Here is a 26,914-nt window from a genome sequence, read left to right as displayed (position 1 = left end):
TTGCCGCCTGGGACGTCACTACAGTACACAGCCATCCGGACTTGATATCGAGTTTACATGCTGCAAAATGCACTTCATCCACGTTCAAGTTACACTCGCATACGGGAATGGCTTCAGGGAAGCACCTTTACCGCCTTAAATGATACGCACAGATGAGGTAACTTTCGTGTGGAGAGTCTGCTTTTTATGACGAGAAGTGCCCTGCATACTCTACAGAAAACGGAGCTGTTTCAACTCACCGAGGCATACAGTGCATGCTCAAGAAAAAAATTAAGTGTAAGGCGTACATTGACGTAAGAACTAACTGAAATACAATTCTTGATTCAATGCATTCTGAAGACACTAAAATATGGATATTATTTAGACACATGCTCAATGAATTTACTGTCAAGAGAGAAATTTTGAGGTTTACACGAGGAATGTTTCTACGGAGATCAGAGCCTAGAGAAGTAAACACAACTTTCATCGCAATTTCGGGACTCAAGTTAGTTAAACTAGTAGTCACATTCTCCCGCTCGCTGTCAACGATAAAAGTCAATATTTTGCTCAAGAAGGTAAAGAAGGTGGGAGATCACATGAATACTGTCAATGACCATCGGAGACGCTGAATGGAACCTTATGATAACATTTAATAGATGGACAGTGCGTCCCCTGCCAAACATCCTAACAAAAACCTCAAGAATCATACCTAAGAACTGGCATTACCTTCTACATCACACATGCTTTAATGTTCACAGAACTCAGAGGATTGTTGAAGCTGCCACACAGATTGGCACTCGGCTTCTGTAAGACAAAATGTGCAGTCCCACGATACCTCGGGATGCCTATTTCATTCATACAGACAAACAAACTTACAACCATGAAAACCTAATCCATCTCCATGGCAACCCCGCTCCTCAGCTCTGAGGGGACAAACTCTTCCCAAGCAATTCATCCTCTACAGAGTAAAGTCTCCAGAACCTTCTTGAGTGCTAAACGGTATCAGACGCAATAGTGCAGTCAGATCTTAACAATATCAGGATGCCAGAATATTTGATTGCTAGTTAATGGTTCACAAAAAGAAAGATGTACCTTGAGAATGCCCTGAAAAATTGTTCAACATAATATGCTATCATAGAAGGAGCTCAGCAATCTGGACGGCATTCAAAGCAGCTCCTTTGCGTATTTGATCTCCGCAGACGAAAATATCCAGGCCATGGTTTCCTTCTTGTGAAACGTCTTGTCTAATGCGCCCGACTGCAACGGCATCTTTCTTGGAAACCTCAAGGGGCGTGGGGAAGTTATTACCAGCGCGGTCGTCGATAACAATTAATCCCTCAGCCTGGGAAAGAATCTCACGAGCCTTCTCTTCGTCCAAAGGTGTCTCGAACTGAAGGTTAATGCTCTCAGCGTGAGCCCTCATCACAGGGACTCTAATGCACGTGGCGGTGACTTTCACGTCATTGTCGCTCCAGATCTTGCGAGTCTCCTTGACGAGCTTCATCTCCTCCTCGTTGTAGCCGTTGCCTGTGACAGGTGAGTTGTGAGAGAATAGGTTGAATGCATACTGTCTATTGAAGATGTTGCAGGTGGGTTCCTTTCCTTCAAGGACTTCCTTGGTCTGAAGTTCTAATTCCGCCATTGCAGCAGCGCCGGCGCCACTTGCGGCCTGGTAGGTGCTCACTACCATCCTTTTCACCTTCGCGTGCCGATGCAGGGGCGTCGCAGCCATGAGACAGATGATGGTCGAGCAATTTGGGTTGGCAATCAGAGCTCCCTTCTTGTTACTCAACTTGATGTGAGACATGGCATCGGCATTCACCTCGGGCACAACCAACGGCACGCCCTCGTCCATTCGAAACGCAGAGCTGTTGTCCACGACAATCGTTCCCTGCGCTGCAGCCAATGGGCCGTACTTCTTGCTAATCGACCCGCCAGCACTGAACAGGGCAATCTCCACGCCCTTAAAGCTCTCCTCCGTAAGCTCCTCAATAACATACTCTTTCCCCTCGAAGGACATCTTCTGACCTGCAGACCGCTTGCTGGCTAACATCTTGATATCCCTGTAAGGAAAATCCCGATCCGTCAACACGTCCAAAAACTCCTGACCTACGGCTCCTGTGACTCCCACAATCGCCACGGTCGGACCGCTCTCAGTATAACCCATCCTCACAGATCCTGACCTCTTCGTGTGAGAAGATGCGGAAACCGAACCAGCGATAAACCTCTTTCCATTCTGCACTGAATGTCGAACTCCAGCGTTGATGAAAGGAGAGAAACACACCTTTCTGCTACCGCTCCTGACAACTCCCACCTCTACACTCCTCACTGCAGCAGATCCCACCACCGCAGTCTGGCTACAATGCATACTCACAGCCATGGCTAACAGGAATGGGCTCACTCAGAGGACCACTCGTCGTCACTGTGTGGAAGCAACGCTGCGCATGAAGGGGGGAAACAAAGGGCCTTCAGAAAGCCTCGCTCGGGACCTTTAGCTCACCTCACACAACTTGGCTGCAGGTGGCATCTAAAACCCTAAACCCTGTCATTGGGACGGATGCATCCCACCTACGTGGATAGCTCGTTCGTTAGCGCTTTCGTCTCCTTGACCCGCCAGCCGTGGCTAAGCTTAGTGGCTCACTACAGAAATATGGACCAATGGTGTCTTGACACTATCTTCCAGTTGTTTGTGGCTAGAGTAGACCCGCACCGTTACAATTTTATCTTTTTTAAAGTTTTTATATTTTTGCATAATTTCCAACAGCTGGGAACTAGAAGATCTGGAGTGAAATCGATTGCCAGGTGTGACAAGCTGCGACGTGATGACGGGCAGAGAGGGAAATAATGAAGGAGCCTTGCAGTCCATTTCCACGTAGAATAGGGGGTTCATTTGATTTCCGGAAGCAGATTGCGCAAACATTGGCCATGGCTATGGCCGTGGAAGCTATCTACAGTGGCACTGCTGTGTGTTGCACAATAGCAGGAAGCTACAATCGAAAATCGTGTACAGTGTCTGCTCAGCAGTGTCCAAGCTCCTCTCTCAAGTATCGTCAGCGTTTCTCTACATCCCTGTTCTCGTGTCCTAAGCAGGTGAGTCGTGTCAAATTTGTAAGTAGGGTTGTGTGCAATTTAAGGCTTAGCGAGAGCGACGAGGGGGCCAGAACGCCGGAGCTGAAGAAGCAATTAGAGGAGGAATTGGTCGCTGCGCAGAGCGGGAAACTCAGCAAAAAGGAGTTGGTGAGATTGATCGATGAAGCTTTGCGAGATAATCGAGACAGAGATGCTGTTGCCTTGGCGTCCAATTTGGCTGCCTTTGGTAAGGCAACTAGTGTGCCCTATCGTCTCTACAGCTTGGAAGAATTAAGATTAAACAAGATTGATGCAACACAGCTATTATCTCCAACCGACCAAACCCTTGGTAATGTGAAGCGGAACCTGCAATATGCTGCCATAGCCGGCGCCGCGGTAACGTGGTGGCAGCTGGGGTTAGACCAATATCAGCTTCTTGCAGCTGCTGTTCTGTTTTTGTTTCTGGGCACTGTAGATCAGATTGCGAATGGCGGAGGAGTAGAAGCCCTTCTTTTGGATTCCATCGGACGGATTTTGAGCCCTAAATACCAGGACCGCGTTGCTCAACATGAATCAGGCCATTTCTTAATCTCGTACTTGGTTGGAATTCTGCCCAAGAGCTACACGCTTTCCAGTTTTGACGCCTTTCGTAAATATGGCGCTCTCAACGTTCAGGCTGGTACTACCTTTGTAGATTACGATTTCCAAGAAGAGGTAACCACCGGAAAACTTTCTTCTACAACACTCAACAAATTCTCATGCGTGGCTTTAGCTGGGGTTGCTACGGAGTACCTTCGTTACGAAATCGCAGAGGGAGGTCTCGCCGACATTCTACAACTAGACGCCGTTTTGAAGGGCTTGACCTTCACGCAGAAGAAGGCAGATTCCCAGGTGAGATGGGCTGTCCTCAACACAGTGTCGATATTGCGAAGACACTTTGACTTGCAGGCCAAGCTCGCGGCGGCTATGCTAGCCGGCAAATCTGTGGGAGAGTGTATCTTGTTGATTGAAAACGAGCTCAGTGGATCCACAGACATCTAGATCAAATTTTCAACTGTTCAGAATTGTAACATGTTTGTTTGTACAATACGATTGCATATTTGCAGCGCTTGGTGCAGAATCATGTAACCTATCTTTGCGAGAACCTTGTTAAATGTACAAAACGAGTGCAGTAATGTCAAATTCTACACCGCAAGCCCTGATGATCTTTCCATGCCCACCTCAAGATGTTTACTTGGAACTGGGATTTTTAGCATACTTTGTTAGTCTCATCCAGTTGTAAATCATGTCAGAAACTGTGACCTCTTTTTACTGGATGGGAGTGAGTTGCAAGTGGTGTTGCCGAGTTTCTTGTCAGTGACACTGGTTACGGAAATATATATATGTATGTGTGTGTTTGTGTGCATGGTTTATTTGAGCATATTTGCAATGCATCCTTGAGGAACTCTCCATCACACGGCGTACCTCCGTCAGTGAAATATCCATGCATCATGTCAAAAAAATTACGGGAGAGGTGACTCAGTCTTCCTTAATAAAGATTATAAAATACGTTAGTCCGTCCTCTTGGCGTGCAGCGGTGGCTCCTGCCTGGAATTGGCCATGTGGGGGAGTAGCTCAAATGGTAGAGCGCCTGATTCGCATTCAGGAGGTAACGGGATCGATGCCCGTCTTCTCCAAAGGGTTCTCCACGACATAGCATTTCTTTTGTAGACACCCAGGTTTTCCTGCCAGCCCAAGAGTAGTGTCTCTTATGTAAAACAGAGATCAGGGAGTCAAACTAATGGGATAAACAGGAGGAGACAAAAGCTATCTATAATTTGAGTTTACAAAACCAAGTTAATGTTGATTGTATCAAAAGATTATGCACAAATGCATGATATTCAAAATAATGTAAGCTCAAAGCACAATCATGTCCATTGAGGTTATAGTATGCATTGGTCCAATCAATTGATGGTTAAGTGAACACTTGGAACCAAGTGTTGTAGCAATGAGCATTGCTCTCACACAAGAGAAGAATAGTGATTGCACACCTAAATTGAATCAGGTCACAACCTTCTCCTTATGAGGTGCAAGGTGGGAGTTGTTAAGGGGAGGGGTGATAATTGTTGGATTTTGTGAGGTGCAAGGTTAATCTCATAAGAACACAAATGCAAATGAGAATACAAATAGAAATGAGGCACAATCCAATGAAGAGGTTGGTGGTGTGGCAAAAAGGATGCATATTTGTTTTATTTTTCACTTTTGAGCCATGTATCTTCATAATTGGATGATTGCAATGACTTAAGCATGGTTGTGGGAGGCAATGTGAAGAAAATTGAACTAAAGTGGCACCACTTATTCAAGACAACGATGATAATTAAGCCGATCATTTTTTTGTTGAGAACTTAAATTTTGCAACTACAAAGGTTTTTTTGAAGAAAAATTTTGAAGAAGCATTTTGAAGAAGAAAATCTTTTAAGGATTTATTTAAAGTATCATAGTGAGATTCTATTTAATACATTTCTTGGTTTAAATTCTTTTGTATCATTCTCATAGATAAATTTACATAGTCATATATTGCATCTTATTTTCCAATTTGTATTTCAAAAGCTATTTTAATGAATTTGAAAAAATAATATTTTCATTTAACATATTTTTATTAATTTACTTATTATTATATTTATTTAATTCAAGTATGTATATTTTATACAAAATTCCAATAATTTCTTTTTATGCAGCATCTCTAATATTTATATCAGACATCTAAGTTTATTTTAATAACATAAAAGATTCTTTTAATGGAGATATTACCAAAAAAGTAATTATGAAGTTTGAAAAAAAATTATATAGACAAATAGAAGGTCAAACTTGTATAATATTTTATTTTACTCTACCTACTATTTTAGCTAACAACAACCAATACAATGCCTAAGCAAGCCATTAAAAAGATATTTACAATAGAGCAAAATAATAAAGATATACAAAAATAAGCAACACATCTAACTATAGTCATATTTGATTTTGAAAAGTGTAATAAAGAACATATAAATCATTATTATTATAAAGATAATTATTAACTACAAAAACAACAAACAAATATATTTTATAAAAAACTACCTAATTTTATTTATAAAATCATATGTCTCATAATTCTAAAAGATTTTTTAGCAAAGTATAGATTAAAGACTATTTTCTAACTTTGATTGTTAGTAAAGTTTGGGTCTTATTATCTTTTGTTGTACACCTTGTTTTATTGTAGGATTACTTTCTAAAAGCATATTAGAATTAAATGCTCATGATATTATAGATAATATTAAAATAAAAAATATATTTAGTTTGTTAAAATTATATTTTCTAAGTTTAATATATTTAAGTTTTTTTTATGGTCTTGCATTTCACTTAAGATATTCTTATGCAAACAACAAAAATTTAAACTTGCTTTATAAGTAAGGGCCAAAAATATTGGATAAATTTGATAGAGCTCCAAAATGGATGTTATTTTATAAGAAAACATCAATATCATGTTGCAACTATCTAACTTTACTAAATTAGTATAAAATTAAGTACCATCTTTAAAAAAACATATAAAGATTAATAACTTTGTTAGGTTGAATACAACTAAAACTTGCTTCATTAGGTATATTAAAAAAAAACATCATATGCCTTAAAAAATATTATATACAAAAAAAGAATTTAAAATAGTTAAATAATAAAGATTTAAAAAAATATATATCGTTTTTAGACAAGTAGAAATGGTTATTAAATTTTTTATTATAATTAACTCAAAGATTAGAAGTAGTTGAATAAATATATGTAATATCTTAAAGTTATTTTATTTGGTTATTAAGAATTAAAAAGGTGTAGTACGACATATAACTTGCATGATTCATAAGAAGATATTGTAATTCTTAAATATGCTTACCCAAAATATTATAATTTATAAAATAATTTGTAATTTATAAAATAAATTACAAATTATAATTTTATAAAATTAATTGTAGATTCTTATTAAAAATTTAAAAATTTAAAAATCCTATTAATAAAATTAAGGGAATAGAAATTAAAACCAAAATGAGATAAATTAAATAATGGATAAATAGTATTTATAATGGTAATTGATAATTTATAAATGTTAAATCTCTATTAATCAAATCTTATTACAAAACAATTATGTAATAAATACATGAAAAATATAGAAATAGTTTTTGTTTAATTATATATATATATATATATATATATATATATATAGATATTTATAAAAAAATTAAATATTAGTAAAAATATTAGTAAATATACAAATTAGAAAATTTTAGTAGATTGTCTAATCATCTTATGTTTAAACAATATGCAAGTTCAAAAACAAATTATAATACATTGAAAGAAATTAATCTTTCTAAGATATTATATTGCAACAATCTATTACAAAAATATAGACCAAATATAATGTGTCTTTTGTGGCAAGCTATACTATTGTATCAAATTCTAGAAAGAATTTTTTTTCTTTTATTTTTTAACTTTTCGTGAAAAAAAGAATCCATTTAAAATAAATAAATAAATTATATAAAAATCTAAATAATATACAATTTAAACTTAAGTAGAAACTTATACTAATACACCTCAAGAAATTATATCGACCAAAGTAGAAAAAAAGTGAGTATATATTTTGTTTCAAAAAAAAAAAAAAAAAAAAAAAAAAAACTTAAATTTCTTTCTTATTAGCTTCTATTTTTAAGTCAAACATATAAAATATAAAAATAGTAACTAAATAAAATAAACTAAAAACTTTCTTATAATTAATTTATTTCTAAAAATATTATTTATCTTTACTTCTTAACATTCTACATGGTTAAAACTTCTTTGTGAATAAGAATAGTGATAAAACAACAAATAATAAGTTATTTTTCTAAATATATTAAAAAATTTATAGCTAATTAATAAATTATATTAGTAGAATAATTATAAAATGATAATCTAATAAAAGATAATTATGAAATATTAAAATTTTCAAAAATATTTTAAAAATTCTTTGAAATTAATTTCTATAATATAAAACTAAAATATAGGATTTTAAAGAAAGTTAAGATAGTATAAAATAGCTTAGACCAACTTGGCTTAGTTTCTTTTAACTTAATACTTTTCAACTTTGCACCAACTTAAGAAATAGCAATAAAGATAAATTATCTAAAATAGTTTTTTATAAATAACTTAATTATAAAATGGTTTAAAATATAGTTGAACATAAGAAAATAATCAATACATTACATGTGATGAGATTTTTAAATTTTACAAATTTATACAATGTATCTCTTATCTAAAATATTAGAATTTATAACAAAATTAATGGTATATCTTCTCATACAACTAATAATTGTGTGAAATTGTTTCTACTCTCTCCTCTCCTCTTTCCCTCTATTTTTTTCTTTTGTCTTAGTTGAAATACATTAGAGATCCTTTAGTATATAAAATTATACACAATGAGCCTAATATCAATAACCCTAGACATAATTCTACTGTATACAACAATTGCAAGAACCACTTGGGACCAATACAATGTTTTACGTTTATATAATTCACTTTATACATCTATATCTATATATACATTAAAAAGGGGAATGTTAGACAGATCTAAGTATTTACTAAATTGATCCACTCATTCTAACCATTATGAAGAAAGAAAAAAATAACTTGTAGATTCATTTTTCCACTATTGGATCTATAGCCAACAAAAACCAACCACATTCATCATGATTATCATATTCTTCATCAAGAGTGGATCTATTTTGTAAAAGCATGGGTCTATGTAACGTTCCCCTTTAAAAAAACATAATTGAAATTTCAAATTTACAAATTCTCACTTCAATATCTCAAAAAATTCAAGCCCAATAATCACACTATCACCAAGTCCATAACTACAAAAAACATAACATGTACATATATATAAATAAAAAGAAACCAAATGCATACACAAGTGAAACACCAATGTCTTGGAACTATTTGAATAGTGTAACTCAAACCAGCAAGAGCAAGGTGGGGGGTGGGGGGTGGGGGGAGGGGAGCGTGTGGCCACCACGGGGATGGGGATGGGGTCTTCGTCTTCTTCTTCGTCTTCTTCTTATCCGAAGCCAGCCAGCCACTCACCTTGACACTGCTCCATTTCTACTCTCCACTGCTCTCCCCACTCCATGCTCCCCCCACCTCGCCTTCTCCGCCACTAGTCTCATTAGCTCTCTCTCTCACTCTGCCTCCATAGCCACTCCTCTGCCTCCTTGCGTCTCTCTCTGTCTCTTTCTCTCTTTCTTACCACGATGGCGACTACGGCGAGTGCCTCCTCCATGGCTGGTGCCGTTGTGGTGCCATCGCTGGCCACCGCGTCCACCTCCTCGCGGCGAGTGTCGTCGAAAATGGGAGTGCGGAAACTGAAGAATTTCGGCGGGTTGAAGTCCGACAGCCAGGTGACCCGTATGGGCATGCCCGTGAGTACCGAGGAAGCTTTTGCCTCTGTGAAGGCGAAGTGCAGTGGCCGCGTGTCTCGGGGTGGAGCTCTGGCTGCTAACTGCGATGTTGCGTCCGAGATTTTCCGCATTGTGCCCATCATGAGCGGGCTTACCCTCGTCGGTATCGCTATTGGCTTCGTGCTGTTGCGTGTGGAGGCGGCCGTCGAGGAGTCGGAGTGAAGGTCTTGTCGGCACTCTCTCTCACGTTCTGAAAACTTATTTGTCGAATTTTCATATCGTTTCAACGGTAGGAATTAGTGGTTTTAGCTCGTTGTTTCTCTTGAACCTTTTCAAGTGTGATGCGGCTGGTAGTAACACTTTGAGCGTAGGTTGTGTAGCTCTGTACAATGCTGTTGCAATTTCCCCCGCAGTTACTACTACGGGTAGCATACGTGAAATTTAATTTGATCTTTCAGTCACGATTATGGTAACTCAATCTCGTGTCTAGCTGTGTGGGCATCCATCACGATTCCTGAACCTGAAGTTGACCATCTTTTCAGGTGCATTAGGGGTTTTCTCTATCTGAATGAAGTATTGCACAATCTAATGTATCGGGTAATGTGCAGACAGTGTTGCTCCTCACCCCTCTAATCTACCTGGTCCCTAGGGAATCCATTGGATTCTTTTCTCTTCATTCTCTCTCTATCCTCTACATGAAAGAATCTGGATTCACCATATGCACGTCTTGAATGAAGTATAATGATCTCGACCTGCGGGAGTGTACACTGATCTCTGGCCTGCAGCCAGCCCATCACTAATCCATGCACTGATTTTCTTACAACAAGTACGCCAGATACCGAAGCATGTCACATCGAAGTGTACTTATGTGTAGATGCTATGAAATGTCCCTCACCTGATCGAAACCTCAATTTTAATCCCCGGACTGAATTGTGTAAGTGAGGTCTCTATTCAATCGTGTGTCCACCTGCACGAGATCAGATCATCTGCATTGGCTGCTGGACCCACATATAATATTATTACCACCCTGCCAAAAACAGCGCTATTGTTCTCGTATCACAGTGTACATGAGCAGGACAGACATGCATGATCATGAAGATGACTGGCACAGTGGACTATAAACCCAGTACTATACCTTGCTTAGCTCACTCACCACCCTCAGTCCAAGCCTCCGCATGGCCGGCGCCGACTGTTAGATCTTAACTACGCACTCCTGTCTTGCAGTTTTCTTATCTTAATTTTATCACACAGACGTTGCACAATATACCACCTTATCCGCAAGTAATCACCATTAATGAAATATCGCTGGATACAAAACGTACATTCAACTGTAATGACACACAAACAACCCAATGTCGAAAACTGCAGGAATACTGTTGTAAAGCATGTGCACATGGGAGATATTCTGGAGTTTATCCATGACAATCGTCACATTTAGTATATTCATCAATACCTCGGCGTGCAATTTTTTCTGTAGGTTACAGCAACATTGTTGTCATGTAGACAACCAGTTGCACAGCGTTGAAAACTTCCATCAAGAAATATAGGTCCCACATTCAAGTAACATACACAAACACACATGGTGGGAATATACTATATATGTATTCAAGTGTTACAAAATAAACAAATTTCAACCAAATATCTTCATTTCAGTATTTCATTTCGCTGCAATAATGTAATGTGTTTTTTTAAGGATACATGGCATGTTTAGGATTGATGTGATGGAAAATTGCTTTGAGTCGGTCTTCATTACACATTAAAATTGCATGGATTTTAGTGGATAAAATTACTGGTAATTACTATCAAGGATTGTTTGATAAACTTTGAACATTTGCAAAGCTGATAATGCATGTGCAATTGGCAAGCCATTGCCTACATTACACAGATAATGCTGTGTGTGTTTTTTAGTTTTTTTTAGTTTTTAGTTTTTTAGTTTTTTTTTTTTTTTTTTCTACAATACATGGCAATAATGCAAAACTATCATTATTAATACACTTTATCTCATGGTAATAATACAAAACTATGAAATATATATATATATATATATATATATATATATATAATTTCTTATTTAAATTCAACTTTACCAATCTATCTAGATTTTTAAAATAAATTTCAATACCTGTATAGTTTTTTTATAATTACTTTTATTGTCATTTACATTTTTTTCTTTTTTATTTATTATTTATTAACTTGATGCAATTGTTAAAGGAGAATGTTAGTTTAATTTGTTATTTTAAGAGTGGATTTAGTAAAAATTTAATCATAATGGTATGGAACAATCTTTATTTTCTTTCAAATGTATAATTACATTTTATTTTTTATTTTTTATATCTTTGATCAATAATTAATTTACAAACTTCTCCAATTTCTATTTTCATGTCTCAATCAATTTTTTTACCACTAATGTGCATTATAATTTTAAATTTAATGTAGTGATTCAAATCTTGATGTGATTAACAAAACTGAAGCATGAATAAATTGTAAATCAGTTCATTTTAAAAGTTACTCCATGTTCTTAGTATTCTTAGTTGTGCTTCTTGGTATAAGAAGTTAAGTAGTTTGTTGTACCTTTATACTCCATTAATGCATTGGATACACAATATTTTGTATATATGTATATCTATATATATATATATATATATATATATAAAGTATGAGTCCTCTATTCATCCCAAAAATATCTAATTAAAAGAGATTTAAATCAACTACAAAAGATATTCTTTATTCAGGTTTTTTCTTAATTTGATTTAAAAGAAAGAAGGAAGAAGAGAGATAAAAGAGCAATAATATGGTCTACTCTACTAAACTTATGATAATCAAAGAATTAATAAAATAAATAGATAATTATTTATAAATATTAATAAATAGTTAATGCATGATACAATCCTTGGAGAAAGAGATATGTTTAATAAATATAGAAAATATTATTAAAATAGAATAAAACTTAGAAGAGTATTTAGAAATAGTTAAATTTAAATTAAAGTAATAGAGTATAAAATTTTAGTACAATATGTTTGTAAGGAACTTGGACACTTTAGTACATCCAAATCCTATTTCTTATTAAAGTTTAAATATTGGTGGACTAATATACATATGGAGTTCAGTCATTTTTATCTACTACAAGAAAAAAATGATAACCTTTGTATAATTTTAAATAATTATGCCTATGTTACAACACTTGTTTGTAAAAACCCCTAGATGTAAATAAAATCTAAATTATAGAGATTTAATATTCTATACAAAAACAAATTTAATAAACATGTGCTTAAAATAATTGCTTATTCTTTAGTTTTATAAAATATAGATTAGTAGTGATATCCAACAATCATGACAAAAAAAGGGCTTAATACATTGAAGTTAAAAAATTTAGAATATATTCTATATATTTGAGAATTAAGTTTACATCAAAAATAATATCAAAGATTAAAATAATTAGAAAAAAAACTAATAAAAATTATTAAGAATAATCTTAAAATATATAATATTTGGCAATGCACCATAGAAATCAAAACTTGAAGTTGTTATGTTCTGCAATGGAATACTATTAGAGCAAATAAACATCCATAATAAATTTATTTTATATTTTGTAATGTATAATCAAAAGCTTGTAATTTTAGCCATGAAAAAAAAAAAAAAAAAAATCCAAGAAAGAATAAAATAGATGATTCAAATATACAATAAGATATGTGCTAAAAATATTAAAAACAATTCTATTAAATTTTCCCTCTGCAATTAGACAATCTAGTTATTGCTTGATATTTCAAAGTGTGCACTTAGCCATCATTTAAAGAAAATAAATACCTGTACTAACTTCAAAGGTGATATAAGATGATTATGTGTGTTTTTAGTATATTTTATAATATCTTTCAAATAATTTTTCAATAGATTATTGTGAAGGTAATTGTTTTTTAAGGAAAGTTATTTTTAAAATTTAGAAAAACATGATATTTCTAATGCCACCTAATTCTTTTTATTGAAATATAATTTATTTTTATTATAATTTTATATATATATATATATATATATATATATATATATTAGAAATATAATAAAAAAACCAAAGAAATTTGTCAAGAAGGTAGCAAAACTTGTGCTAGAATCCATCAATTATCTATAATGTTTTAACAAGACATTGGCTTAATAGGATGGCACACACAACCTTTAACACTACTTTTAGATCACGTCCTAACAATTTATTTTTTGTTTGAGGTATAGAAGAGAAAAATGATGCTAACAACTCTGGTCATTGACATCAAAAGACTGTCATTAAAGCTTAGCATCATATGGTATGTTTTGCTAGTAATATGAGTATATATATATATATATATATATATATATATAATTCGTGTTAAGATTCATTCTTAATATCAATATGAAATTACATGACATTTCTTATTTTATGTGCAACTACAAGTATACATGCATGTAACATAAATATGAAAGAGGATAGTATTTCTTACAGTATGATATTTGATACTATTAACGTTTTATTTATGAATTTTAAACACATTTTAAGAACTGTATTAATTAATAATAGGGTAAAGTCCAAAATCAAAAATTGCATGATGTTTTCAATTCTATAAGTCCACAAAATTTTGACTTTATTTCAACAGATATATTAAGATTGCATTGAGTTAGCAGCATTGAAATTCAGGTTATATAACTTGCATACTCCCTGGAAATATATACATATATATATATATATATATATATATTTTTTTTTTATTGCTATAACTTTAAATTTGACTTTTCCCTATTTATTAATGAGTGAAAAAGAAATATTTATGTTTTCTATTTGTTGAAATGTACTGTTTACAACTGGTTCTGTTTTTACAAATATACAAAGATAGTAGTAGTAACAATGACGATAAACTTAGTAACTAAACTATTAACATCGAAATTAAACCAAAATAAAATTCTTTGACCAAACCAAATCAGTTTTAAATTCTAAATATTAAATTAAATGTACATATAAATTGATATTAATATAGAGGTGGAAACTCTGCAGAATAATGCTTTTACAATTTTAGAACAAAACATAAATCTTCTTACTAGACACCTAAATATTCCTAAATATTTTACTCAATATTAATATTTGAGAAGATTTGTGTGCAAAACCCGACATTTTAAATATAAAATAAGATTACACATACAAGAATGATATGCCTGTGAAAATAAGTTACACACATAAAAATTACAACCACAAAAAATATGTTCCATTAAGAGTTCAATTACAGAAATCTAAAGACGGTCATTTATTTATTTTCATTACCACGCAATTCCTAGACTGTTAGTAGATTGTACAATTTGTTTGGTCTTCCATTCAAATACTTCTATCTGCAAAAACATAGAAGTTGTACGAACTTCCTTACATTAATTAGATATTCGTCCGAAAAATACAAAAGTAACATACGCCAACTGTGCAGAACTGCTCGAAAAGTGTGGTCAAGATCTCAAGTAATACACAAAACTCACATTAGGGTCTACAATACGTGATGTTGAAGCACCAGTTTTGTTCAAGTGAAGGGTGCTATATTTGTTAGAGACTAAGCAGCATTCTTTGTGAATATACCTTCAAAAACACAATGGTGATTGCCATTGGACCTTGGGATAAGGAATGCCTAATAAACTCAGGTATAGGAAACGAAATAAGACAAGATATAATGAAGAAAAAAAGAGTAAGGGTTTACAAGTGAGAAACATGCTCTCTACCATGTTCATATACAGAAGGAAGACCTAGAAGGCAAGATCTTGTTCCGCAAGGATGTTATCAGGCTCGACGCAATAAATCTTCTAACCAATGGCATACTTTAAGGGCCGGACAAAAATTGTAAGGAGAAAAAAGACTTCCTGAAAGTAATCACAAGCCACATAAAATAAAGAGAGTCATCCTATTGATATTCATAAATAGCTGAGTTCTGCGAGAGACTAATACCGGTACATCACTGAAAGTTGTCAACATGATGATTACCTACACTCTGGACACAATGGGTGCTGGGGACTCATTGTCCATGGCAGAAGCATCGAAACGGAGACTATGCTGCAAATCTTCACGTCAAAGTGACATATAGACGCTTCTTTTTTCTTTTCCAACCTATTGCAGGTAACCTGAAGCTACCAAAACCGACATCGTGCGGAGGCTCTATTGAATGGTTGTGCTCCACAGAGCGTCATCACCTTCCCCGCACCTTTGATGTACATCCTTGAGTCTTTCTACAGACTTGCAGATCCCGCTGCATGTCCAATCGAAGGAGGCAACACAGACATTCCCTGCTTGAGCCTTCCACTCACAATCCGGGGGTGTTCCACAGCACATGCTTCGGTCATCGATGTGGTCTACATCCAAGCCAATTATCCAGGCACCGAGAGATACATCTTCGTTGGCATACTTGTGCAGAAGAGGCCGGTTGACGTCAATGTAGGTTGCTAAGTCCTTGGAAATAGCATAAATCTGGCCAGTGGCGTGCCGAAAGTACTTGTTTCCTTCCTCGCCAAATTTCCAGTATTCAGGTTCGTGATACTTCACACCTTTCTGCGCCAGAACAGGCCCTGATTTCATGCATCCAATGTATACCCGAGGCTTCGTGCGATGTCTGGCCAATGTGGTAGCAAGCATCCCAACGTTCACGTGCACATCATCATCGACCTTCACGTAAAAATCTGCGTCCCATTTCCTCACTGCTGTTGAGAAGTAAATCTTGGTCTTCATCGAAAGCTCGTGGTATCCCTCGACGTGGTCAAGCCGCAAAAAATCGTTGTGCTGACTATCTTCTGCCTCAATTGCTCGGTCAAGAATGCCGCCAGGGGTCGCACTGTGTCCAATCACAAACCGCATCACAATTCCCTTTTCTACCTCAAGCCTCCTAAGATCATCCCCCTGAGGCATCCACGTTTCTCGTACGGAGTCTCGCCTCTTCCTACTACTGAATGCAGTATTAATTCCAATTACCACGAAAGCTTTCTTCCGCCCTTCGATACGCTCCCCAGCTGATTGACGTATAGACTCAGACTGAGAATGTTTCACTATCGTCGCTGTAGCCTTCTGTTCTCGAGCAGATGCGAGCTCTGTTTCTAGAGAAGCGACAGTCTTGTCCAGTGTTTGAATCACTTGATGAGTTCGAGATACTTCGTCCATCAACTCTACTTGAGAGCCATCCCCGTTGCCTGACCTAGGTTTAGGGTCACAATCTGTTCTTATCACATCGCTAAATTCAGGGTTTGCCCACATCCTATTAGTAAATAACAAGCCGACACAGAAACTCGCAACGCAGAGGACCAAAACACCTCTCCATGTTATATTGCTACTACTGCCCCCACTTACATTCCCCCTCATCCGCATCGTTGCCTCCCGTATAGGCTACGGCACAAGAGTAAATAATAAATAATTATAATAAAGAAAATAAAAGACGAAAATCACTCTTGAATACCCCAGCTACCCTTCTGAACCTGTCTTCTTGATCATATCACTCTGATCTAACCCTAGCTTTCACAACCCTCCCAGCAGAACTTGGATCTGACCTCCACTTCTTCTAGTGGACTCCTGCATGACGAGTTCCAATGAGAGAACTAAGGTTAAACTTCGGAGCGTAGATAGAGGATTTGCAAAAGACAGAAAGAAAAAGACCAAATGAACTTACAAATGCCATGATCACCTCCCTAAGTAAGCTCAAGATCACAGAAACGAGGGCTTCAGATAAGCTTGTTACCAGATCTGGGCGTCAACAAGGCTGGACGGGGAAGCCAACCCACTTTCTGGAAGAAATAAATACGCACTCCGACAGCCCCAAGAAAAGAAACAACCCCCGAGCTCCAATAAACCATGCAATGTCAGATCTCCGCGCAGACGGAGCTCAGCACCGACGAAGGGAATCTTCGCCAATACATTCAGATGCAAAAGAAAGCTGCTCAACTTTGAGCCACGCCGCTTGCCATAAGCCCCCACACTTTTACAGCGAGGAGGGGAGAAGAGAAGGGGAGAAAGAAGGCAAAATTATAATTATTATTTTTTTAAAAAATAAAACATTAAAACATTAAAAGACTACTAAAAAAAATTCAGCTACTCCAATTAACGTCCAACTTCAGTGGCGACACACAACGCAGAGATCACATCAACTGAAACACAGCAGAGAATCCTTCGCAGTGTGCAAACAAGCACATGGCGCTCAGAGGCTCCAGAAATCAGTAGACCCAGCACCAATCCAGCAAGATTCTCCCCTAAAAAACAGAGACAAATGAAACTGCCTAACTCTTCTTCCTGTTCACAGTCCACTATCCGGACACCCCGCACGGGCAGGCAGCGAAACTGCTGCACTGAGGATTCACGACCCGCATGAGAGAAAGTCAAAACATCGTTGACAGAGTACTGGAGCTATAAGAACTAAAATCCCAGACCAACGCACTGCTTTCTCCTCTCTCTCTCTCTCTCTCTTTCGCTCCTCCCCTATCCAACCCTCAATCAATCACCTCCCCCTCACTTATCGCAGCCAATCAGTCCGGTCACTGAGCCATTACCACCTGACGACACCGGAAAAAAAAAAAAAAAAAAAAAAAAAAAACTACCGCAAGGGAGACATGGGGAGAAAACTGGGTGGGGGACGCGACACAAAACGCTTAAACGCACAGCATACTCAATGCTAGCAACACTTCTCCTCCTCCTCCTACAACCTCAAAGCTCTCTCTCTCGCTCGCTCTCTCTGATGGTGATGCAATAAACCCCAGTGCGATGCGATGAGATGCGATGCGAAGGCTCGACTTCCGATACGAACCCCCCCCCCCCCCCCACGCTCCCTATGCTTCCGGCTTTTCACGGCGCTTGCCACATGTTATTATGACTGTTGAGGAGGATTCTTTCCACGCGGCCCCTTTCTCCCTCCCCCCTTCGGCACCTTCTTCTTCCTAAAGCACTGACTTACTTACTTCCTCACTAAAGCCCCACTCCCTTTCTTCCCTGCCTTGTTTTCCTCCTCCTTCGCCGTCGTCTCCGCCTGGCTTCTGCCCCGTTGCCTGAACTCTTCCTCCCTCCCTCACTCCACCGAGTGCGTCCTTCACTAGGGCTGAATGGTCTGCAAGCAAGCATGCAAGCGCGGTGTGACGGCGTGAAGTGAGAATCTTGGAAACATGCGATTTCGATGGGTGCAAAGTCTGTTCTGTAAATGAACAACAACGTGAACAACAACGCCGCTTCTCTGTGGTGTGTGTGTGTGTGTGTGTGTGTGTGTGTTGTGTTGGGTTCCTTGCAAAATGGGCTTAAAAGAAATGGGCTTAAGTGATGAGAGTCCCATCCACCCCCCTCTTCATGTTGCTTATATACCCCCCACCACCACCTCCACCTCCTCCTTGATGTTGCCCTTTAGTACTTACTTACTGTATGTGTTGTGTTGTCTTCTGTACATGGAACCAAAAAGGAAGACTGGGTTTTAGCGAGAGAGAGAGAGAATGACCATGACAGTGACCATGACTATGACCACTACTGCTACATTACCAACGGGGGGGGGGGACAATTGGCTTTCACCTTTACACCCACACATACTCATGCATAGTAGTAGTAGTAGCAGTTGACCATGGATGTGTTGTGTTTTATTTTTATACTTTATTATTTTTTCCCACTCATGGTCAATGTGTCTTGAGTATGACATATGAAGTTTGTATATACTATCCACACACAAAAAAAAAAAAAAAAAAAAAAAAAAAAACACACGTGTTTCTAATGCATGCAATTAATTGGAGGAAGATAATGAGGGGGGGGTGGGTTGCACTCATTGATATTTCTGTTTTTTATTTTTTATTTTTAATAATGGTGATTCATGGGTCAACCACAATGCTATTTGTCCTACAAGAGCCCCAAGCATTACCCCAAAAAGTTGTTCACATTTATTTTAAACTTTTGACCTGTTTTGGACATTGATCCACTTTTCAAAGAATTCCAGATTAATTTTTTTGAAGGTAATTTTGCCTGTTACTTACAAAAAGAAAAAGTAATGATGTGTACAAAAGTGAATTACCTGAAATACTGCTGTACCATCCACATTTATTAGTTTTAGAACCACTTTTGGAGAGAAATTCACTAAGATTATTTCTATTTCCTGTTTATACTATCATTAATCCAGTCACATCAATGTGCATGTGAGTGTATGTGTATATATATATATATATATATAAAAACACGGAGAGTGCGAGAGAGAGAGATGTATAGGCCCATGTATTATATACCCAATTGAGAAAGCAACTCTGGGTCTAACACAAGCTAGACAAAGAGCAATGTGTATGAAAATTGTGTTACAGTCCACTAATCATCCTAATCTGGGTCTAGGCTACCTAATCCAGGAAATGGATATTTATGCACCGTGGTCATTGCAAATTTTCTTTTGTAGTAGCCACTGGCCACCGGGTTCATGCGCCAGTAACATCTGGATACTTCTACAATAGTTGAGTAAAATGTACAGCAACATCTTACTGTAAATGGCAGGCAGTTCACTGTGAGGAACAAGAGCTGCATCAAGCTGATAACGGCCATGTTTTGTCCAGATAATTCACCAGATGGTCAGCTGGAGCAGAAAGAAGGTCAACTTGAATCTGGGTAGTGCAGGCTTGATCACAAATTAACCAGGATTGCATAAGATATGCTGAAACATGAACTGTTTGTCGAGGTCTCCCCTAACGCAATAGTTTTCGAAAAATCCCCGAGTTGAAGTGGGCAACTTCATTTATTCTATGGGAGACTCCAACTGCTCGAAGTTCATGACTCTGAACATTATACGTCGAACGTCAGGTCGTCCATACACGGTGTAGGCGAGTCCATGAATGGCCTGAGATACACCAGTTGTAGAAAAGTTCCTAAGCTTCCTAGATTTGACATACAGTTCTCGTCGCTCGTCAGAGTAGACAATATGATGATGCAGTTTGAGATTGCGAAGATAGAGGCCACATAGACGATTCAGAAGCAATCTGCGATGTCTTTCTTCAATCCAAGCACCCGGCGCATCTAAATGTTTCATGAGAATTTTCTCCGCCATTATTACATCCTGTGGCATCAATGACAAAGATCAGCAAAGCAAACCTAGAAAACTCGATTAGTAGGTATGGATGTATAATGAAAAGGTATACCGCAAAAGTTTCAGCTTTCATATCCAAAACCATTTTAGGGGTGGTGGATTGAGCGAAACGTTTTCCAAGAAGCCACCGTAAAGGTGGTTTTTTCTTTTTTTTCTCTTTTTTCTTTTATTTCATTTCACAAAACAAACGACAGCAAGCATGGTAGTACAGTATACTTCAAATCTTCAGCTCAACTTCACCATGAAATTTGAGCAGAGTAGCAACTGATAGAACAGATGGCACGAAAAAGCTGTGGTACCTGCACTTTTGATCCCAAATACTCTAATCGCTCATTACAAAATCGAGGGTGCTCCGCCTTGTGAGCTGACGGATGCAGAAAACATAGCTGTTCAACCACCGGAAAATCACACATCCAAATTAGCATCTAATTCAAAGCATATGACTATTTTTTCATTCAAACAATGAACACCTGAATTAGAAGCACGTTCGACATGCGCCCCTTAAAACCCTGTGGTGACAAGCATACCTGAAGCCCAAGCTGTAATTCAATGTTGCGTGCAGATTCCAGTACAGGATTGTCATCCCTCACAGGCTGTGGATAACCCAGTGTTCGCTCCACAACTGGCAAACTTTCTAGCTCCCACAGATTTTGGCGAAATCGATGCATTCCTGGAGGAACGCATGATCGGAAAAGTCTTGGCTCTGCGAACAAGGCTTCTTCAGGAGGCTGCATGAAAACAGAAAGTCGCCTTAGAAAAAGAAAGATATCATAAAATCAACGCAAGGCTTTTGGCAGTTTATAAAGAGCATATGCGAGAGAAAGCTAATAGTAGGCGCTAGACCAAGAAAATGGATAAGAAAAATTTCCTGGAAAATATGTTTCCACCTAAAAGCATGGAGTGGACGACAAGTCACTCTTCACAAGAGAAGGCAGTTTTCTTGGTTGCAAGCGGTGACGGTCAATCTTAAACGACATGAAATGTACAAACCCTTCTATCCCTAAGCAGTTCCGTGACACGACAAACTTCCACACTTCCGGTCTTTTGTATGTCATGCTACTGGAATCCTTTAGTTACGACAAGGTTTCCAAACTTGTTCCTGATCTGACAGCCACTACCGCTCGAAAAAAATATACACAAATAAAATAAGTAACCGTTTGTTTCTACTTAAACAACACTAGATGAAATTGAAAAATTCTGCACCACTGATTTGTCATCCAAATTTTCTGTCTTGGTATTTTTTAGGAACGAATTACTTCACTTTCTCAAACTGAAATACCAAAAAATCGAGCCACCGTAGGGTACATAATTTTAATACAAAACGCAATTTATTCACTGCATGTGAAATTCTTCGCATTTCACGTGAAATATTATAGATAGAATACCTGATAATAAGCAATATCTTGCCAAGAAAGTCTCTCTCCATCAAGCTCAGGCGATAAGTGATCCACATCTTCACAGACCCTAGGCCGAGGTTGAAATTGTGGGGCGTCCACATCGAAACCAAAAGCCTCAAAGAGAACACGATAGACCTCGGGCATACCCAGCGTCAGGTAGATAGCTGCAACTATCGCATGAAATACTGATCTGAACCACGTCAAAGATTAGATGTTGGTGAAATATTACGCAAGACGTCCGTCACAACCACAACAGTATAGCACAAATATTGAAAAAGATAAACTATGGTTCGCTAACCGAGCTGTCCATAACAATTGCTGCAAACAAAATACAGGGGGCTAATGATTGACTTATGAAGTTTAGTGATGCTTACTAATCTCACAGCCAGAGAGTGCACTTCCAATTTGATATACTCAATCCGACTTTGCAAACTGTAAGCTATGGGCACTGAGAAAGTCACAGAACTTGCAAATTTCACTTTTGATTTTGAGTTCAAGCATAGAAACTACTGCAATAAATCATTATGTACGAAACAACTCACTTGCAAGGCTTCAATTTGTCGCTCCACTTAATTTCGCCCCAATCGCCATCTGGATAAATTAGGCGGTCCATTGATGCATTCTTCAGCCAATCCGGCAAAACTTTCTTGTTCGTGAGCCCGAAAACACGCTCTCTCAAACTTCCAACCAACTCTCTAGGAAACATCTGAAGCACTAGCTCTGCCATGGCAAGTTCCAGCACATATTCCCCAAGAAATGCCAGTCGCGAATGGGCTTTCCGGACATAAGGTGCCTTCCTTGCCCTCACGCTGTCAGGGTGCTGAAATGCAAGATAAAGCAGAGTATCCAACTGAGCTGCAGGAGAACCCTCTTCGGGCGTAAATGACGCCAGTCCTAATGCATCCTTCGCTTCCAATAAGAATTCCTCCATCCAAGCCTCATCATGCTGATTCAACGGCGCTGAAGGCAGGCACGCACTGAGTAGAGGAAAATTCGTCAACGTCAACTGCGGGCTACTCAACAGCTTCTCCGCCAGCCGCGTATCATCGAGAGGCGGTCTCAGCAAAACCCTCTCCTTCTTAGGTTTCGGGAACGGGATTTTCTTCCGCTTCTCTCCAGGTTGCCGCGGCCTACGGTTCGGAGTCCACTGCCACTCCTGAGGTGTGTTTGGGTCCCCTTTCCAATTCTTCGCTGGGACCCCAACAGCACAAGTAACCAGCCTCGCACCGCGCCCTTTCCTAATTTGCAGCTCTGCTTCATCCACCCCACTTCTTAACAAAAACCCTCGCAAACAATTCTGAGAGAAAGAGAGGGGCGTCCGAGGGCATTTGAAAACGGAATACAGAGGAATCATGCTGTGTTGCAACGCTCCAGCAGGCGCCATTGCAACAACAACAACAACAAAACAGATCCTCAAATCCCCAAATCGAATTTCTCAATGCTTTCACAACAACATCTATATCGCTCACTCTTCTTTCCAAATTCCCAAAAGTATCCTGTCCCACAACACCTGCGCGCGCATACAACCCAGTAGTTTAGTCTTATTGATGTGTTCTTCTACTGGAATGAGGAGACGGATGGATGGATAAGGTTTAGGATTTAGGGGTTAGGGTTTCTCGTATGTAAATACCGGCTACATTCTAGAGTCCAGTGCCATAGGCACCCATAGAATTATCAAGGATTCCGAACGGCAGCTTTTGGGGTTATTAGCGAAAAGCATCGTGAAAGGTCTCTTGATGTGTTGCCACTACCATTGTAAAGGTAGAAAGTGCAGTGTTTGAGAGAATGTGATAGCACACTGTGGAGTAAAATTTGCAAACAAATGGTACAAGTCCAAGGTTGCAATATTCGGCGTGAAATTGAGCTGAAATCAGTTTGTGCAAAGCAATTAATGCGAATTGAATGGTCGAGAGTCACGTAGTACCGCATGTTGATTAACAAGAGTACTAAAAGAACCAAGAATTTTCATAAGATTGTTTTCTGTTTCCCCTATGAGAGCCATCGTCCTTGAGCTCTCACTTCAATGGACGGGCTTCGATTAAATTTAACTGTAATTTTTGCTGCGCATCACTTGAGAGGGCTTCTATTCTGTGCACTCTACAGCTTTCCGGGTTCGGCTACTTGAGGCTCAAATCCCTGTTCTTGAAATTCTCGCAGAGCTTCTTGCTGCATCCGCGACCAAAGTTTTTGAGCTTCTCTTTCGAATTTCTCCTTCTGGAGTTCCGACACTCTATCATCGCCAGCTCTCTGCCTGTCGGATTTCGTTCCTATAGTTGTTCCAGAAGCCCCACCTTTCTCTATGAACTCCTTCACAGCTTCTTTATCATCAGGATAGGGGAACACCCTGCGTTCATACAAGTTGGCCATCTCTCTTTCTTCCTGTACATGACACGGATTGACAAATCACTACCGACACGCAGCATCGTGGCTCACGGAAAACAGCACACTAAATCACAAAACAATCAAAACTACAACAATGGCGAAGTCACATCTGATCAACTACTGAGCTTGCCATATGAGCTATTCAACGACAAGAGATATCGCCAAATTGAGGATTATAAGCATGCAATTTCACTGAAATGTGCGAAAAAGCCTGTCGTCAATCCAGGGAGAAAACGACAACCTAATTTGGAAGAAAATTGCTCAACCAAGTGAACTCATTCCAATAAGGCACACAAGCTTCCATGTGCTCAAGACACCCCACCCACTCTAGTCACTAGCACAAAACTCACCAACTCAATCACAGGCCAAGCAACCACAAAAACGCAGCCCGACGATTCCAAAATTCATCAAATTCCAAAATTCATCAAATTCCAAACCTCAATAAAAAAAAAACCAATGTGTAACGAAATGAGAGAAACAGCAATCCTACCTTGGTTCGGGGCTTCAAAGTCCACCAACCAAGCGGAGCCGTTTCATCCCACCACCAAGCAAACCCCATCAGCGCGTATGTCCCCAACATGGCCTTGCCCACCTGCTTCCAAGCATCGTAAGACATGCTTTCTTCTTTCCTCTTTCCTTGAAATTCTCACACTTTCGTCGCATCACATCGCATCACAACACAACACCATCTCTGCACAACCTGCCGAAACCCTCCGATGCATCACTGCTTTGTGTCCCTCCCTCCCTCACAATTCCATCCTTTCCTTGCGTCCTCAAATGAGAATTGCACCTCAAACTAACCCTACGAATCCGTGGAAGTGCTCCAAATGCTCGATCTGCACGAATGGTCGTTAAACCCTGAATTACCCATTTGTGGGGTTTATAATCATGGGACATCTATTATTTCTATTTTTTAATACTTTTGTTGGGATGTTCATAAGTTTTTCTTCCTTCAAAATTTTATCTGTGTTATGAAAAAAAAATTGGAAGTCAATTGTTCATTTTTTTTTTTTTTTTTTTTTTTTTTTTTTTTGCTGCTAATGCCATCACAATATTGTGGCAAATATGATGCAGTGGCAATTTAATGTATGTTGTGTAGAATTATATCCAATCAAGATTCATTCTTTATGAAACTTTGATATATTATGAGTTCTTAGCTTATGAACATTGCTATCTATCTTGCTGACAACTATGTATAATACTGCATTCCATGTCCAAGGTCTGTAAATGACATTATGAAACATTATGAAACAAATAAAAATAAGAAGTCAATCCTTCTAGTACTATTTTTTTTAGTTCTTATATGGTGAGCCTCTAAATTTAACAAAAATTCTAAAGTTTAAACAAATTTTCGTTTTGTTTTTTTTTTTATTGTTTTTATTGTTTTTATTGTTTTTTTATTATTATAAATATTAACCCCTATTATTATTCCAAAATCGTTTATAGTTTCCTAAAAGCTATATGTTCTTTAAAAGAGTATTTAAGTTATTTCATTCTTGTTGAATTGCTAAGAATATAATTATTATTTATTAAATTAAAGTTAATTATAAAATATTAAGATCCTTTGAAGATTTGAAAATTTTAAAGACATATCAATTTGTCATCTATAGTCACAGCAACCTTTTACAATTTGTAAATTTCTAACTACACTTTCCAACAAAATGTTATTTGACAATCTATACTAACGTGAACATAACCAAAACAATTCACATTATTCTTTACCAAGATGAAATAAATCTCAAGCATGAGTTTAAAGTCTACTTACTCTCTTAACATTGTAGCCATTTTTTGGATTTTTTTTTATACTATACTTGGCTGTTCAAATCATGTATTAAATATAAAAACCATAATAGCTTATTATATTTGATGTATTGAATACACCAATCATAATTCATCTATATATATATATATATATTTATAATTTTTATTGGTTATAATATTCAAATTGATATATTTGGTTTAGACATCTAGTACTATAGTACATAAACCTATTATAAATTCTAACTTCAAATTCAAAATGAAGTACTAAATAAAATTTTGATTACTTTAAAAAATACTTCAATAATCTATTTTTAATTTATTTTAGATTTACTATACAAATAGGAGATTGTTAAATTGACCCAAGCATTTACTAAATTGACACACTAATCTTAACCATCATAATCAAATTCTTCAATTTCGGATTTGCATTGGTAAAAAATCAATAAAAAAAAATGGTTGGATCCTCAACCAATAATGATGGGTGAGTCAATTTAGTATATGCATGGGTCAATTCAACAATTCTGTCTATATCTCTCAATATATATAACATAAAAATACATTTGCAAGTACGGATATTCATAAAACTAGTTAATCACTTGAATTAAAATTACTTATATATATATATATATATATATAATTAAAATAATGATTCTTTTGTTTGCATGTGTTTTGCATTCCTTGAAATCCAATCCAAGATATCATCCCTTCACTTATTTATTACATCATATGTAAATTTCCTTAATAGTTAATTTTCATCTTCCAATATTCCACATTTTGGCTGGAGTGAATTGATACTTGGTCACGTTGTTTGAACTTATCCAATGCAACCAAATAAACAGAA

General features: G+C 37.2%; 6 protein-coding genes and 1 non-coding gene across 7 annotated transcripts; 3 read left to right on the top strand and 4 right to left on the bottom strand.

The window, feature by feature from the left end:
• Positions 1 to 781: 781 nt before the first annotated feature.
• LOC112282327 (uncharacterized) lies at positions 782 to 2,535 on the bottom strand. Its single transcript, XM_024519780.3, has one exon. The coding sequence runs from the start codon at positions 2,357 to 2,359 to the stop codon at positions 1,112 to 1,114; it is 1,248 nt and encodes a 415-aa protein (XP_024375548.1). The 5' UTR covers positions 2,360 to 2,535; the 3' UTR covers positions 782 to 1,111.
• A 133-nt stretch (positions 2,536 to 2,668) lies between these two features.
• On the top strand, positions 2,669 to 4,171 carry LOC112282326 (uncharacterized). The gene has a single exon (XM_024519779.3). The coding sequence runs from the start codon at positions 2,824 to 2,826 to the stop codon at positions 4,087 to 4,089; it is 1,266 nt and encodes a 421-aa protein (XP_024375547.1). The 5' UTR covers positions 2,669 to 2,823; the 3' UTR covers positions 4,090 to 4,171.
• A 480-nt stretch (positions 4,172 to 4,651) lies between these two features.
• Positions 4,652 to 4,724, top strand: TRNAA-CGC (transfer RNA alanine (anticodon CGC)). The gene has a single exon. It is a non-coding gene; the product is annotated as a tRNA-Ala (tRNA).
• A 4,417-nt stretch (positions 4,725 to 9,141) lies between these two features.
• Positions 9,142 to 9,957, top strand: LOC112282100 (uncharacterized). The gene has a single exon (XM_024519318.3). It carries the CDS (start codon positions 9,333 to 9,335, stop codon positions 9,699 to 9,701), a length of 369 nt encoding a protein of 122 aa, XP_024375086.1. The 5' UTR covers positions 9,142 to 9,332; the 3' UTR covers positions 9,702 to 9,957.
• A 5,397-nt stretch (positions 9,958 to 15,354) lies between these two features.
• LOC112282351 (beta-1,6-galactosyltransferase GALT31A) lies at positions 15,355 to 18,197 on the bottom strand. Its single transcript, XM_024519850.3, has 2 exons — positions 17,189 to 18,197; positions 15,355 to 17,022 (listed from the first exon to the last, which is right to left on the bottom strand). Exon 2 carries the CDS (start codon positions 16,819 to 16,821, stop codon positions 15,625 to 15,627), a length of 1,197 nt encoding a protein of 398 aa, XP_024375618.1. The 5' UTR covers positions 16,822 to 17,022; positions 17,189 to 18,197; the 3' UTR covers positions 15,355 to 15,624.
• Positions 18,198 to 19,663: 1,466 nt separating this feature from the next.
• Positions 19,664 to 23,446, bottom strand: LOC112282350 (ribonuclease III domain-containing protein RNC1, chloroplastic). Its single transcript, XM_024519849.3, has 5 exons — positions 22,473 to 23,446; positions 21,919 to 22,120; positions 21,061 to 21,261; positions 20,833 to 20,919; positions 19,664 to 20,503 (listed from the first exon to the last, which is right to left on the bottom strand). The coding sequence occupies exons 1-5, from the start codon at positions 23,312 to 23,314 to the stop codon at positions 20,186 to 20,188; spliced, it is 1,650 nt and encodes a 549-aa protein (XP_024375617.1). The 5' UTR covers positions 23,315 to 23,446; the 3' UTR covers positions 19,664 to 20,185.
• A 387-nt stretch (positions 23,447 to 23,833) lies between these two features.
• Positions 23,834 to 25,146, bottom strand: LOC112282355 (uncharacterized). The gene is made up of 2 exons (XM_024519861.3): positions 24,803 to 25,146; positions 23,834 to 24,309 (listed from the first exon to the last, which is right to left on the bottom strand). The coding sequence occupies exons 1-2, from the start codon at positions 24,926 to 24,928 to the stop codon at positions 24,028 to 24,030; spliced, it is 408 nt and encodes a 135-aa protein (XP_024375629.1). The 5' UTR covers positions 24,929 to 25,146; the 3' UTR covers positions 23,834 to 24,027.
• Between the last annotated feature and the right edge of the window lie 1,768 nt (positions 25,147 to 26,914).

Source organism: Physcomitrium patens, chromosome 5 (assembly GCF_059467195.1).
Source record: "Physcomitrium patens ecotype Gransden chromosome 5, ASM5946719v1, whole genome shotgun sequence".
Lineage (NCBI taxonomy): Eukaryota > Viridiplantae > Streptophyta > Bryopsida > Funariales > Funariaceae > Physcomitrium > Physcomitrium patens.
The sequence above is the reverse complement of the archived record's forward strand: the minus strand, read 5'-3'. Positions and strand labels throughout refer to the sequence as shown.